The sequence below is a fragment of the Haemaphysalis longicornis genome, unplaced genomic scaffold, assembly GCF_048455015.1.
Source record: "Haemaphysalis longicornis isolate Haplotype H1 unplaced genomic scaffold, Haemaphysalis longicornis Haplotype H1 scaffold_4, whole genome shotgun sequence".
NCBI lineage: Eukaryota > Metazoa > Arthropoda > Arachnida > Ixodida > Ixodidae > Haemaphysalis > Haemaphysalis longicornis.
Genome location: NW_027526361.1, coordinates 31636627 through 31653234, shown reverse-complemented (window position 1 = coordinate 31653234; position 16608 = coordinate 31636627). Strand labels below are relative to the sequence as shown.

The following is a 16608-nucleotide window of genomic DNA, read 5'->3' as shown; positions in this document are numbered from 1 at the left end:
GCTTGGTCTGATTCCCCAACTAGTCATTTTGGTAAGTGCATCTGTGTAGCTCCATTGATGTATATGGCCACACAGCTGCTCTTGTTGGGCCATATACATCAATGGCCCAACAGCTGCTCTTGGGAGATCTTTGCGGCATTTGTATTTTTTTTTTCATACAGTCTAATAGTCTTTACATCAGCAGTGATGAAGTAGCCCTGTTGTTAGTCCTAATGGTTATGACATATTTATGACATCGCACGACAGTTGTGCGCCTTATTGTCCAGCCTTCCTCCCAGTTTTCTGGAGGTAAAGATGTCACCAAAATGTTCGTTTTGGGGGAAGGGCGGGATGCGATGCCCTTTAGAGTGTTGCGCGGCTCGATGCAAATGCTCGGCGCTCTCTGCTCAGGTCCTGCCTCGAGAGACGTGAAGAAGCTGGTGGAAATGATGAAGTCGGGCATGAACATTGCCAGGTTGAACTTCTCGCATGGTACACACGAGGTGAGGAACCACACCACTTACAGGAATTCGGTCTTGCCATTTTGTGGCAGTAGTTTGGAGGCTTCTGTGTATTTTGTTAACCGCCCCTTCTCGGAGTGGTTGCTTAATCAGGGGTTCTTTTCGACTGCAGCTGCCAGGGAAGGAACAAATCAGCCCATCAGCTTGTGTAGGCACTGTGTGTGAAAGCCTGTGCACTGCTTGTAAGCTGTTCACCTGCATCAGCCATTTGTCCACCTTCCACTTCCCATGATCTGCTCTACCCGCCGCGGTGGCTCAGTGGCTAAGGCGTTTAGCTGGTGACCATGAGGGCGCGGGTTCAATTTCCGGCCACGGCGGCTGCTTTTCTGATAAAGGTGGAGGCAAAGACGCCTGTGTACTCGAGATTTCAGCACATGTTAAAGAACCCCAGGTGATCGAAACTAATCTGGAGCCTTCCACTACGGCACTGCTCATCACCTGCGTTGCGTCAGCGCATTAAACCCTGCAATCAATCAATCGATCAGCATTAGAGCAAGGCCACAAATGATCATCCGAGACCAGAAGTTCTTTGCAGAAGGGTCATGGATTAGCGTCATGGATCAGGGAGCAGACCTCGGTGGAAAACAGCCTATCTCAAATTAAGACGAGAAGTGGACGTAGGCTGGACGTACTGTGGAGAACTGACACCCGCTGGACCACCAGGATAAGAGTGGTTGCCGAGGGACGGGACTAGACGTAAAGGAAGACCATTAACTCTATGGAGGAATGAAATTGGAAAATTCGGAGGCAATGAATGGACTATAGGGATCGGGCGGCCGTTGTATGGCGCCACCGTTGCTTCAGTGAGCAGCGCCGCCCGTGGCGAACCGCTTGTCAGTGGAATGCCGGTGGCGGTCAGCGCAGCGTCGTTGTGCATGGCTTTCTGTTGCTTTGCGGAGTTGAGGCTTGCAAAGCGTAGATAACCACAAGGACTTTTTTATTATTTTTTTTTTTTTTTCAGATCGGTAAATCTTGAGCTTGGAGGTGACCTTTACTAGGCATGCCTTGTGTGGGATTTACGCCCATACTTAGTAATTACAAATAGCAGACGACGCTCAATGCGCCAAGCTGGGAGTCAAGCTGCAGTGCAAGTCCGTTCCTTCATGTAGATTTTTCATGCCTGCATGCAGTTTTGCGTGTCGAGAAATATTTTGCAGCGAAGGGCTCCTACAAAGCCGGTGTGTGCAGCCGATCCAGGTATGCTGTGGCGCAGGCCTTTGGCAGTTGATGACGAAACGACGTTGTGCACAAGCTGAAGACAAAGTTGGGGGTGCCTTCTAAGATTTACCTCGAAAAAGACATTGTGATGGACGCCGCACCCGTAAATTCATTAACTACGGTAGAAACGTTTTTCACAGATACACGCTTACTACAGTCGTCGGTAATCGTTTACAGAATAAATTCCACATGACAGTACAACGTTATTGCTTGTCGTGGAAAAGCATTGCTTTACAAGGATTACAATGATTGCTGGATAGTTGGTTAATAATTTTTCAAAAAAGCAATTCCTGCGTGGCTGAAGGATGAGAGACTGGAGGCTGCCGAAAACCTGTACTCTGCAGGTTAACAACTGAATGCTGTGGTTGTTTTACAAGCTGCCACCTACAGTAGAAAAATCATCCCTCCGTCTAACGACGATGATGGTTTACTGCAAAGCTTTCTCATGTGGGTTTCCTTGATTGCCTTCTGGATATAGTTGCTGAGCTTTTAATTTGACGATCTTCCAATCATGTATAAAACATGTCTGGAAGACTTATTTCTTGTTTTTCTCAACTTCATTTTCAGTTCTTTTTTGTTGCGCAGGAAACCATAACTTCTGAATAAACCAATATTTGCTGATAAAACTTCCCATGCTTCTTCCTGAAACATAACTCTGTGCAATGATCTAGGATAATTGAAAAGCGTGAATAACTTTTGAAATTATAAATTTTCGACACGAATGCAACCACCTGAAATAATTCCATTTTTGGTTTTTTGGCTATACCATACTAATATTGATGACAGAGCAAAGATTCTAGTTCATTGCGTAGCCTGCATGTATAGCTATATTGCTGCCCAGCCATTTTTGTTTTGCATCGCAGGATCGGTACTTTTGACGGTTGGCCTGATGGGCATATTTTGGGTTGTTTCAGTGATTAAATTGTTATTCATTTTCATTTTTATTCTGTAACATACTTGAAGGGTCTTTTTATACAGTCCTTGTTAAGGCAGATACAAAGGAATCAGTTTAGGATCAGAATCTAAAAAGATTTCTAAAAAGGTGGCAACATACCTTAAAAGAAATGAATACTAATAATAGTAATTTTATTCCTACTCAGAACGGGTGGAGCCAAGCGTAGATCGCTGCAAGAAGCACTCATGTCATTGTAACTCATACCCAACTTTAGAAGCGTCCGACACGTTTACGTAGCCGTATTGCATCTACGAACCCAACACATCGGTCTAGGCTTCGTTTCACTGCACACATCCACTCACAACACCACGAAAACATTCAAAGCACTGAAGCAAACACGGCAAAAACAACGGGAGGCTGTGTAGGCCAATGCATTGGCTCATTCCACTAACGGACCCCCCGCGGTGGCTCAGTGGCTAAGGCGTTGTGCTGCTGAGCACGTGGTCGCGGGTTCGATTCCCGGCCACGGCGGCCGCTTTTCTGATGGAGGCGAAAAGCAGAAACGCCCGTGTGTACAATATTTCGGCGCACGATAAAGATCCCCAGGTGGTCAAAATTAATCCGGAGCCCTCAACTACGGCGTGCGGCACGTTAAACACTACAATCAAATCAAATCATTCCACTAACGAGGGGAGCGCCGAGTGGTGGCGCCACCCATCAGCTGCCCGGTCCCTATACTTGGGGACAACTTTCTGTGGAAATGCAGTCAGGGCTGCAGAGCTGAACCATGCCATTTTGCGGCGCAGCTGGAAATAGGTCAACAAAAATAATTGACTGGGTGTAACTTAAAGGAGCACTGACACGAAAATTTTGTTACACTTTTATTGCTTTTATCGATGCTTAATGGTCTGGCCAACCTGAAACAGCACTTCAAATACTTCAGCGGGCGATAGTTAATTACATTGAACGGCCTGAAAATCGTTTGTTTCAAATTCCCGCGCTATCATCCCAAACGGCGCATATGACAGACTCCCTGCCTGACCTCACCGCTTTGTGCGGACGTCACCGGCGCCCGCTTGAGAGGGTGTTGCGCCTGCTCACCGCTTGTGGGGCCGCGCGTGTGAAGTGACGTCGCGAGTTTTTGACGAGCGCTGTCGCGTCACTTCTTTTTCCTCTCCTGGAGTGATGTCATGCTGATGTCCATTTGCTGAGTGCCGCTCCGCGCGCTGCTCCATCGGCGCGATAAATGAGATCCAATTGAACTATGTTCTTCGCGTCACAGGCCGCTCATATTTCAGCCAGGGTATTCTGTTGTGTGAAGGAAGCGAACTGTGCAATAATATTAACGCCGAAAATTGGTGTCGGTGCTGCTTTAAGCAATTCGAAATTCAAAAATATGTATAGCCTTGAATGAATGATGCCACTAAATTATTTGCCAGAATTTGTGTAACAGAGCCCTATTTTTATATTATTGTGTTTTTTGGTTGTGGCATTCGCCACTGGCGTTCACATAGGTTCTAAAAAAAAAAAAAAAACATGGCGTCCTTGTTGACGGCAGTTGCCTTTCCCTCCAGTAGCTTGCCACTTCATCTGCCACATAGGATTTTCAAGAAGCTTGAGAACCAAAAGCTGTCAAAACAAACAAAGCAAGTGGTCTGCAACATGTATGCCCAAGTGCGACTTGCGCAACCTCCGTCGTTTCCACATTTCATTCGGTTAGCAAGCTTGCCGGCGTGAGTGAGTGTACTGTCGCACGACTTAAGGTGGAGGATCTGAGTGGCACCCTGAAGTAGGCTTTGTTTGGCAACTGGAAGACCACCCAACATTACTGCAAAGACAAGAGTGCAGGGATACGGTAGTTTCACCCTTGCTGCTCTTTGACAGGAAGTACATCGGCACTTCATTCGCAACGAGGCGGTGACATCCATGGTTCTCCAGTCAAAGCATTGGCTTGTGTTTAGAAACGAAGGAAGCATAGGAAAGGAATCTCCAATATACCTGCATACTCTGTGATCAGGGTTCAGTGCACTCAACCGCAGAGCTCATGTGAAGAAACGAACTGTATCAAATGCGTATCTGTCTCGCTGAAACTGAAATCGAAACCAGTTTATTTGGAATTGCTTTGGCGCAGTAATACAAAGCAGTTAGTGCCCCCCCTGTAGCTTTCTCTCCATTGCCACGGAAAGTTGTCCCAGTGTGTGGGGCATCGCAAGACATAGGGGCCTTCGTCCTGCAGCAGACTCAAATGTGCTGACGGTGATGATGATGATGATATATGGGGGTTTTCATTGAGGTGGACAGCAGAATCATTGATGCTTTGCTCATGCAAGCATGTGAATATGGTTGTCCTGCAGTGTTGGCAAGGATGGGAGGTCACTAAGAAAAAAAATTAACATGCGAGCCTTTTTTTTTTTGCGACAAACGTACACGTAAGTAGTGCTGCTGCTGGGAGGGTGTTGTAACCAGCTGTCGTGCCAATTCTACCTCAGTAGTGTGCACCATGTGTGCTGCTGGTGTCACATCCTCAGCCCCCTCATGGATGTGGCATGGGTGCTGTGTGAGCCAAGCGGATGTGAACTTGATTCGCTTCCCAGCAGAGCCGTGGGGGCCCCTCTACAACAGTGGGACAGGGGCAGTGCGTGCGTGTCTTGTAAGGATGTTGGGCAAAGGTGCAGTGGGGCATGCAGCCTTGCACATCACGTAGAAGTGCAATGGTGTAATTGGCACAGCACTGTTCAATAGAATCAGCTGTCAGCCGAAATGCTTTCCTGGCCATGATCTTAATTTCTGTTCTGTGTATTCTGTAACGGAAACACGCTAGCAATTTGCTGCGCTGGCGTAAACTGTGGGAAACAATCTTGGTTCCCTCCTCACGGGACCATCTAATGAACGTCGAGGCGGGCGTGCCGTTTCTTGTGGGTGACTAGCGGTGCTGTTCTCCTTCCTCCCCCCCTGCTGCAGTACCACGAGGGCACCATCAAGAATGTGCGTGAAGCTGAGCGCCTGCTGAACGAGGAGATTGCCCCGGACATCCGCCACACGGCCATTGCACTGGACACCAAGGGCCCCGAGATCCGCACGGGCCTGCTGCGGGGGGTGAGCAGCCTCCATGTGTAGCCACGTTTCTTACCTTTTTTGGCTAATCATTTGAACGTGCACAACAAGAGCTCATTACTACTGTATAAACCGGTATATAGGTCGTGTTTTTTTCCAAAAACATCCGCACAAAATCACCCCTCATTTTATACATCGGTCGTTGGAAGAATGTAAATTGTTGTCTGGCAACAATGTGCAAGTGTAGTCCGTCGCCATCGCCCTTTGTATTGAACTGCTGTCTCGCACTATCAAGCCGTTATTTGCTTTTCTCTAGTTTTTCGTCTTGTCTTGTGTGTGTGCGTGCGTGCATTTCTGTACGTGTCTGCTCCGAGATGAGCGGTGGAAGTTGACGCCAGTTCACCGCTGCGCTTAAAGGGACCCTGCAACACTCTTTGAGAACTGCAAGTAAACATGCGCGACGCTTAGCTTACACTACCAGAAATACCTGAGCCAAATATTACACGTGCACGTGAAGCGGTGAGAGTGCAAATCGCTGTGAACGACACGGAAAAATCAACCATGCTCTCAGTTCTCCTCATTATGCACCCCTGGCATAGCCTGAACGACTTCATTGAAGCCATGGCTGTCCGGTCGGCTGTCACTGGTCAACTTCGCGGCTAATTTCTCACATGTCCTGTGACGATCTGCTGTTGGCGGCGCTGTGTACGAACCTATTCTAAGCCTGGACCTGTAGGCACAGTTATGCCATTTTCTTTTTCAACGCGCTCGACGGCACTGAAGATGAGTGAGAAGCAATCATCCTAGGACGACTCTGCCAGCTCGGACGAGTGACTTTGGCAGGCATAGTGGGTGGCGGTGACAGATGGGCGTCGAAAATAAATAGACGTTGTGTGTGTGCTTCTGTGCTGAATTATTTTTCTGTCAACTTTTCCCACCTCAAGGTAGGGGGTCGACCTATATTCCGGTTTATACAGTAGTCTTACAAGGGATCCCAAGGTGTGAACCTGAGTGGGTTGTAATGTGGATTTCAGTGCTGAGAGTTAAAGTATACCGCTCATAGCAGCAGCAGTTCTTTAAAGGCGCAGAAAATACCCCACGCATCTGTATCACCAAAACGTACATTTTTCCTCACTTTGATTAGTGATGTTGCAAACTGTGAATGGTGACATGGAGTGTGCAAGGCTTGTTGAAGCATCTTACTCAAACGAGCAGGGACGTCTAAGTGTAAAATAAATGCAGTGGCAACTTTTGGTCAGCATATGTTTTAAAGGGACACTGAAGTGATTTGGAAACATTGTGGTATTACTTGCGCAAATTGTAGTCCGGAGCCATTGGGCCATGTTTTGGCAACTCTCACTGCGTTTACACGACTTTATTTGATAAGAAAATCAATTCGAAAGTGCTCTCCTCCTCTTTGCATCCTCCTTGCCGATCTCCTGTGATGTTTCGTATGACACTCTATCGAGATGGCTTGGCTTGACTGCGCTACTGCACGGCTGGCCGACCCTCCGACATTCAGTCAGCCCAGCGTCGACCGGCCGCCGGCGGGCCATTGCTATTCGTTCGCTCAGTTGAAACTAAGCCAAGACACGATTTGCGCCTGGAAGAAGGTGCCTTTAGTTTGTTTGTAGACTGTATTACGCTTAGGTCTGTACGAAATCCGAATAGTATAGACGGTATGAACTTGAACGTGGATTGTGTATGAACTTGTATGACCGTATGAACAGTACGAACTTCGACTGTATGAAGTTCAAGTAGCTCCACACAAGTGCACATGCGACAACTCGCTGATTGGTCCGCTAGTAGAAAATCCTGCATCCCTCCGTTTAATGACTATGGTTCGCATCTCGCATGCAGCGTCACTGCTGTGTAGTTGTTGCGGCTGCCGCAAATGTCGCATGCTATCTTTTCTTGTCTCAGGCTTTGTAAATTAGATACTGCTTTATCGACTGGATAAACGATGAAAAAGTGTGCTTATTTGAGTGAGCCTATGCAAGGCAAACACAAAGAGCACTTTGACAAATTCAATTCAGGGTTTCTTAAAATAGGGCATATTGTGGCCAGTAAACCATGCTACAACAGGCTGCTTCACTACATCAAGAGGTAGGTCTTGCCATAGCTTAGATTTCAGTTAAAAGCTTTGCCTTATTGTGTAGGTGCCGTGAAGATATGCATGGGTGAGTGCAAGAGTTTGTATTGCCAGTGTGCATCGTTGTTGCTATTATTATTTTCTTCTACTCTGTTGCCAGACCTAGCAATGATTGATTGATTGATTGACTGGGCAATGTGGGTATTTTCGACACCTTCTTAGTTGGCAGCATTGCACAAGCTTGGTTGGCTTGGTTGCCTTGCTTTGTTGCAGGCTCTTAAGTCATGGAAAAAGAGGAAAAAAGCAGGGGAGAGATGCATCTGCTGTAATTGTTTCTGAACAAACTGAAATTCTATGCTTAAGAGTGCAAACCTAAAAACTTGGTGCCTGTTAGTCATTGATACGGATTTTTGATGACAATCAAAAGTGTATGTTCACAAGCTGAAAGCAGGCCACACTGTACTCATGTAAAGCAGCATTGGCACAGTACTTGCCATCAAGTGTGGTATGTTTGACGGTCGCAGGGTCCGTCGGCAGAAATCGAGCTCAAGAAAGGTGAAACCATCACTCTCACCACCGACGACTCCTTCTACGAGAAGTGTGACGAGAACACCCTGTACGTGGACTACGAGAACATCACGAAGGTCCTTAAAGTGGGAAGCAGGATCTTCATTGATGACGGCCTCATCTCTGTAGATGTCAAGGAAATTGGTAAGCTGGGTAGCTCCACTCCAAACTGTTTTTCCATTAGTCCCCCGGGTAGCATGCAATTGTGTAGGTTTACGTTCTTATAGTCCTTGGGGTGTCGGTACTGCCTTCTTGCTAAGCTGTTGGCAAAACGCTTTGTGCACTTTTGTTCGGAACCTTTTCAAAAGAATCTTCACTGTGGAGGGCTGCATTTGAAGAAGTGATAGGAGTGCTTCTGTTCAAATGTAATGTATGAAGTTGCTGAATATGCAATGCACACCATCCTAGCACTGACGTGTAGTCACTGTAGTAGGCCACGATCCACTTGCGGTGGGCAAGAGCTGACAAGAGAGGCTATTGAAATTTGCCGCTGTTTCTTACCTCCTCTAAAAGGTTAGAGCTACAAGGGTGTTTTCTTTGTGTGGTTAGGGTAAGAGGAAGAGGCAGGTGTACCACCCATGGGCTTTTATTAAAAGCTGTCCAACGTTTTGGGGCCTGCTTAACTCTTTCATCAGTGGTGGCTGTTTTCGGCCACAAGCAGCAGCTATACAAGTTTTTTTATTATTATTATTATTACTCATTCTTGCCTTTGCGTGTCGGAGGCCGTGGGCAGAAATGGCGGGAAAGGCACCTCAAGATCTATTCAGCATTCCATGAGTCCCTTGTATATGCCAGGGCTCGAGGAGGATCCTTTGTTGGTAATTTGCTTCAGTGCCAATTACTTGCACGCCGACAAAGTTAATCCTGTGGTCCGCCTTTTAGCGATTTGTGCACGTGGCAACAAAATGGGCCAGAACGTACTGGCTATTCTTGTTGTTGCAAATTTAGCGAAAATGAAGTGCTGCAAAACTGAAGACCTTCATGAAGTATAGGCTTTAGCACCGGTCAGTGCTGTGGCCACCTTTCAGTTTTTCCATAGAAAACACTGGGTGGGTGACCCGCCGCGGTGGCTCAGTGGCTAAGGCGTTGCGCTGCTGAGCACAAAGTCGCGGGTTCGATTCCCGGCCGCGGCGGCCGCTTTTCTGATGGAGGCGAAAAGCAAAAACGCCCGTGTGTACGAGATTTCGGCGCACGATAAAGATCCCCAGGTGGTCAAAATTAATCCGGAGCCCTCCACTACGGCGCGCCTCATCGCCTGCGTTGCGTCGGCGCGTTAAACCCCACAATCAATCAACACTGGGTGGGTGTGAGCTGAGCATCAGTGACTCTTGCCATGACTGCTGCTGCTGGTTGAGCTTACACCGGCTTGCGTACCCTGTGTGGCCTTGCATTTGTTGTAATTCTGGGTTCGCCTGTGCTGTGCATGAAGTGCACTGTAATCTGTAGCACCTGGGGGGGTCTTCAACATGTAGCAGCAGCATGTGCATTTTTTATTTTGTCAGCTGTGAGGGTGACTATGAGCACAGCAGCCACACACGGTAATGCCAGCATGGCTGCAGGATCGGACCAAGCCAGCATAAAGCATTTCTGTGCTGTAATTGAGCTGTTCAACAGTTGGTCCCGGAAACAAAGCAATGGGTGAAGCAGCTTGAGCATAGATGATGATGCATCGGTAGTGAAAAGGGGCGTCAATTGGCTGTGGCTCATTTGTATGAAGCGCGGGGCTCCGCAGGCACAGGAAGCCCATCATTTCAGGTTGTCGTTTTGGGGGGACCCTCTGCAGATGGGGACAAGCTGGTGTGCACCATTGAGAATGGCGGCATGCTGGGCAGCAAGAAGGGGGTGAACCTGCCGGGAGCCCTGGTGGACCTTCCGGCAGTCTCCGACAAGGACAGGGCCGACCTGCACTTCGGCGTCGAGCAAGGGGTGAGGGCCTGTCTTGGCACTGGGCATGGCGGCCTCATGACTGGGCTGTGGCTCACTTCACCTACCATCGTTGGGGGGGCGCGTTGCTGGATCAAAAGGTCACATTTATCCCACACCGCACAACACACGAATAGAATGGATACCTTTAAGATTCTTCTTTGTCAGTTCCGTGGAACAGTCAAGGTGCTCACTAAAAATGTTCAATAGCCTCATTGGAAACCGGGGAAACATAGAACCCTCTGGGTCACCTAGCTCTGAATAGCAACTGCATCATTCCATACAAGTCCATTCATTCCGAAGTTCATCAGCTGCAGCTGATACGTGGGCACTGGAAACCCAGTGTTATAACGCAGCTTTGTTTTATGCGGTGCAAAATGTTGCTTTTACAGTGCTCCTCTAACACTTTAGTGCTTAACGCCTCGACTCTAGGCTCGTTTAAAGAAGTCCCTCACTTTCCCAGCCAGATCGGTAATTTCATTAGCATCCAAGGTATGGATTTCTTTTTAACTCCTGCAAAAGCACAGTTAGAGATCTTAGTTTCCTGTGGAGACTTTTGCCTGTGTCGTGGGACTTGTCACAAACGCAGCTGCCACTGTCCCAGCACACCACAACACTTCTTTAGCCTCCAAAAAAATATAGCCGCACAGAACTTTACACTGACACTTCGAAAACGGAATCTTGTGCAGTGGCGTCAACCTATGTATTAATCGCACTCACATTATGTGCTGGCGCTCTACTTGCCGTTGAGCACTATGCATCCTTGAAGAATAAAACTGCGGCTGCGAACGAAAGTGGCATGGCGCGCAAGAAGCCGGCACTGCAGTTTCCCGCAACCACGGATGTTGCCAGAAGTGCCCTCTAATGCATGGTTGAGTACAAAAACCAAATAGTGTTTTTGAAGAAACGTTCCACATGTACGCCGATTCAGATACGATGGTAGCGTAGTAGCTAGTGCATGCGAGGCAGTCTCCCGAACCATGCCTTGCTCGCACTGCCCAGCCGGCAAAATTTTCTGCAACAATATTTCTGTTGTTGTCCTTGGAACAGGTAACAGACCTTGAGTGGCAATCGGCTTTAAAGGCCAACTGAACCCAAATTTCACCTGGGCCACATTTACTTAAAAATACAGTACGTACCACCAAACCAACTGGGACGTGACTAGTACCCCTGTGAAATGTATTGTTGATGAGTTATAAGCGTTCAAAATAGCTCTGTCGCAAGCAGTGCTGCGCCTGCTGGCAGATCGCACAAACAACCATGAAGCAGAAGTGACATTGTGGCCGGCCCTGCGCTTTTTCCTATGGCCAGCAAGGTGAACCAGTTGGCGCGCTTCTCCTAGGACTGCGGTGAGGGCGAGGCGTTGCACGCAGGCTTGCCCCAGCCGGCCGGCCGTGTGCCGCCGCTCACTCGCGTCACTTCAGCCTGGCCACAATGACCGCGTTCTCCCCAATTTCGGATTCAAAATCTCCAATTTTTGATGGTCGTTAGCGCTGCGGATACGCATATTTAAGCTTTCATATTTTGTATCTTGCAGTCATTTTAGGCAGATATACGGAAATAATGTGGTTGGAATTTTGAGTGCAGTTGGCATTTAACTTGCATACGCACGTGACTTGGTCCGTCACGACACAGTTGCACGCGTACATAGGCTCCGAAGTTTTAGGGGCAAAGCCCCTTAGGGGCTGGGGCTGTTGGCGTCTCCTGTCATCGTCGTTGTAATCATCGGTCATCTCATGTAGTCACGGTACTAAAACAGGGAAACTCGTTTACGCCTTGCACTAGAATGTAACGCGTACTAAAAAAACACTGGGAAACTCTTTCACGCCTCGTGCTGGAGCGCCTCGTAATGCATACTGAAAAAACACCGGGACACTCGTATACGCCTTGCGCTAAAAAGCTTCGTGCTTCAAAGACGAGACTTTTACAGCAAAGCTGTATTCGTGTACCCCTCAATGGTTTCATCTCCGTTGGCCAAAATGCCAAGGCGCCAAGAATACACTGCATGCTTCGCCCCTTCCCAGGTTTTACGTTAGTGGTGGTGGCCTGGGATTTTTTACTGCTCTACCTAGTCATGCGATGATTCAACCGTGTGTGGCGATAAGTATATCGTAGGGTGCTGCATGTAACAGTATTTGGCGTCGCGGTATTATTTCACGTTCGCTGGGACATAGTTTGGAAGATCGAACAGCTCGCTGTTGCCATGCGCTGTGCTTTATCAGGCGCCAGCACTAGTGCCTGGATGCACGCATCCAGGTTCCCTAGCCAGCACAGACAAGTACTGCCATCTCGCAGAGCCCGATGTAACCAGTGCGGCGTCGCCTTAGCAACACAGACGCTTGGGCAACAGCATTGCGGCGCACACGCATGGTTGCCCACATGCGTGCCATGCATGGTCTGTGACACACACTTTTACTATTGTCATTATCATTTATTATCTTGTCCATCCATGTGTTGAGCATTTCCGTTATGTTACTCTCAGGCCCTAAAAAAAATGTGGAGAAATAATGAATTGTGAAAGTGTAAGCATTCTTTTCCAGTTGTTCTACTCTACCCCTCATGCCTTTAATGTCGGCTTCATTCACTATTGTACATATGCATTGTTAGTGCATCATGTTGCGAGCTTTCAAAGAATTAATGTATTTCTTATTGAATCCAAAAAGGTACCAGTCATCTTTATTTGCGCTATATTATAGCGATCACATTTGTTAACCTGACCAAGTGTGCACTATGTCGCAGATACAGGGTGTTAAGCTTTTTCTCACTAAAGTTGCTGGGGTGCTTGGTAAAAAACGTTTGCGCATTCATACTCGATCCTCTAATACGACACTGAATACAAGTCTTTGCACTCTGGCCAGACATGCCTTTGCACCTTTATCACACATACGCACAATCAAGTTGCAGGCAAGTCTCAATGAATGAATGAAAATAACCGAGTCTGATTTATGTGTTTTAGTGAAGGCTACTGAAGAAGCCGCACGCACTCGTTTAAAAACACTGGGCAGTGCCATCGGTGCCTTTTTAATTTTAAATTCTTAGGCATGTGTCAGTGCTACAAGGGCTGCGATGTGGAGTCTGTTTTCATCCATTCCAGCTCGATTGATATGTACATTCATTATATAAATTTATTGCTGTTCTGAGAGCACGAGAACATTGCAACTGCATCCTGTAGCTGCTGTTAGTACAGTAGAATCTCGATGATACGAATCTCGCGGGACCGCGAAAAATATTCGTATCATCCGAAATTCGTATGAACCAACACAGACCAAAAAATTGAGCGCTGAAAAAAGTTTTCGTTTATTTCTTTTCTTACTTCGGCGTGAACAAATCCGTGATTTTTTCTGCTTTTTTTTAACCCCCACGTCACAAAGCAGTCCTTTCTGCAGCGCGTAACGCTTCGCCTAGCTTCGCGCTTGTCTCCTCACTCCCGGTATCCAAGCTACTCGCCGCAACAGTCAAGCGTGAACCGCATGCGTTTTTGCACGCGATTCGCACGCCTCGGCTTTGCGCGCGCTGTATTTTCACGGCCGCATTGACGATTTCGCGCCCGCGGTATCTCCTACCTCGGTCAGAAAAAGACGCTGACGACTTGCGAAACGCTCGAGACAGCCCGCTGGCTCCACCCGAGATGTTTAGGCTTAGCACTCTGGCAGATATTTTATGGGCGCTTTCACTAGCGGCGCGGATGGTGTTTTATAGTACCGTTTTCGCAAACGTTATCAGCTCCTTTACTGCACAAGAAACTTCGTGCCTGCCTTTAGCGGCATCTTAAAGAGCGGCTAGAAGCAGTCGCTCAAGCGGCCGTGCCACTTCGCGGCCGAAGCCGCCGCCATGTTGCCGCCGCCGGCCGCGGCGGCGTGCGAGAGGTTTCGCGGCGCGCATGGGGCGTGCGGGGCGCGTTTTCGCGAGCAGAAAACAACAGCCCAGCCATTTCTGGAGAAAGAAGATTGACAAATGTGGAGAGAGAGCCGTCACTTGCTTGTTCGGTAGTCGGGCGCCTCGCCGGCTCGTTCGTATCATCCGCCGGGCCGCGCAGGTCCGTTCGTAACAGCCGAAATTTTTCCCATTGCAAACAATGCAATTTTGCCGGGACTTTTCAGAAATTCGTATCATCCCGAAATTCGTATCACCCAGAATCGTATCATCGAGATTCTACTGTACTTACCTCACAAAAAAAGAGCTTCGACTAGGGTAGAAAACTGGGTGCCTCCATTGGGATTCATATTTAATGTTGGAAGCAATACTGAGCTCTTTATTAAGGGTCTGATGTTTCTTGTGTAACATTTCATGCCCCGAATGTATGTCAGGAAACCATGGCAACGCTTCCGGCACTATTTAGTCATGTTTCTCAGGAACATGCAAACACTGCGTAGACGCATTAGTGCTTGTTCCCATGTTTGGAAAGCTGCGTGCTTTTGGCTTTGTAAGCCTACTTAATTAAAGCCTGGTGGTTTTTTTTTGCATGACATCGTGTTGAGGATATTGTTCTCTCCTCAAGAAATAACCACAATGATTCCTCCCCGTTTGTCACCCTTGCTCGAGCAAAGCCCGACCTGTCACTGCCTTTTGTGCTCTTGTCACGGACAGGTGGACATGATTTTTGCCTCTTTCATCCGAAATGCCAATGGAGTGAAGGAGATTCGAAAGGCCCTTGGCGAGAAAGGCAAGGACATCAAGATCCTCTGCAAGATTGAGAATGACGAGGGTGTGCGCAAGTAAGTTGGCCGGTCTAGTTTATTCCCCTCCTCCTCCGTTTCACTCTCGGATGAAGCCATGTGAGCACATTTCAAACGTTCACACTTTTGCTGTTTGTCCTTCCTGCAGGATTGATGAAATCCTCAATGAAACTGATGGCATCATGGTGGCCAGGGGTGACCTCGGTATCGAAATTCCAGCCGAGAAAGTGTTCTTGGCTCAGAAGATGATGATCGCCAAGTGCCAGATGATAGGGAAACCAGTCATCTGTGCCACGCAGGTCAGTGTTGATGTGGGGACCCTACCCTCCTGGAAGCCTCTCCAGCTGCAAGCTGGCAGGCTTTGGCTTCTGTTAGCGTCTTAACTATTACCCAGGACTCTACAAAGCATTAACATCTGGAGCAGTAACTCTAGTTGCTAGGTTTGAACTGTAGCAACATTTGCTTGTGTTTGGGTAGAGGTTAATGCATTCTTCACTAAATATGCAGTTCTGGCTTACCGGCAGAAGCTTTGAGACAGTGTGGGGATGAGCATCTATAATTCGACTGGGCATGGTGCACACCAGGGGAATGTTGTACAAGATTTTAGATGGGATGATCATAGCAAAGTAGGATTCAGTGTTGTGGTCTAGACATTGTAGATTTGGAGGATTGAATGAAACCTAATTTTGGTTTGGTTTTTTGCTTTCCTTAAATGCAGTGCTTAGCCTTTTTCTTCCCTTTTTTTTTCCCCCTAAGTAAAAGGTACCAGTTGTTTTAAAGTTCAACTTTCAAGTGAAACATATATTCTTGCTGTAAGGTGTGTAAAACAAGGTTTTTGAAAGACTGGAACTGAAAATGTGCTGGCATCAATTCTTGTGCATCACACTTGGTCTCCTCAATTAGAGCTTCAATTGTTTGTCAGAAGATGGCAGTGAATTGCCAATATCTGAAGCGTAAACTGGGTGTTAACATTGGCAAGTGTTTACCACCTAGTTTCATTTGCAACTCTGCAACCTTGCATGCTCGTTCCGGAATCTTGTGTTAGCTGTAGACGCAAAGTCAGTCATTCCCAAGGTTTTGACATTGTGGGGGGAAGATTTGCTGCCAACTGTCGGGTTTGCAAAGCACCGCCCCAAAATCGTGCAGCCTGAGATTTGGGATCTGCTTCATCCTATGGCTCACTATGGGCAACTACAAGTACTGACATTTTGTTTTCGTTTGTTCTGGAAAAACCGTTTTGCACAAATTTTTTTTTCTCTCTAAAGTATTCTTGAGACGGTCGCATATCAGGGCACTCTGAAGCGATTACTGACTCTGCTGTCCGTGGGAAGTGGCCAGGCCTGCCCTAACATGTAGTGAATTGTGTAATTGTTGTCACCTTACTGAGTAATGCAATGCTCTGCTTATATGGATTTCAAGTGCTGCAGGTAAACTGCTGCCAACTTGCACAGTTAATTTTATTAGATGAGCTAGTGCGCGGGCGTCCTTCACTAAGTTTCTGACAGATGGTGTTGCGGCGTCCCCAGGTAGCGCCGGAGATGCTGGCGACTGGCCTGAAAAAAATTCTAAGGTTAATTCCTTTTTTTTTTTTTTAAGTAATTGCCAAGAGCACGGAATATGGTGGACAGGTGATCGGTTGCATTCATCCCTAACATGGCAAAACAGATGAGAAAAGGGATCCTG

General features: G+C 47.5%; 1 protein-coding gene across 3 annotated transcripts in view; it reads left to right on the top strand.

The window, feature by feature from the left end:
• The window catches only part of LOC144178461 (pyruvate kinase PKM-like), a 33434-nt gene that overhangs the window by 11338 nt on the left and 5488 nt on the right, over positions 1 to 16608 (top strand). For all 3 annotated transcript variants that reach the window (XM_077706336.1, XM_077706335.1, XM_077706337.1), the window contains exons 3-8: positions 391 to 482; positions 5575 to 5709; positions 8284 to 8470; positions 10110 to 10252; positions 14837 to 14964; positions 15074 to 15224. In XM_077706336.1, coding sequence (XP_077562462.1) covers positions 391 to 482; positions 5575 to 5709; positions 8284 to 8470; positions 10110 to 10252; positions 14837 to 14964; positions 15074 to 15224 — 836 coding nt within the window. The remainder of the gene's footprint in view (positions 1 to 390; positions 483 to 5574; positions 5710 to 8283; positions 8471 to 10109; positions 10253 to 14836; positions 14965 to 15073; positions 15225 to 16608) is intronic.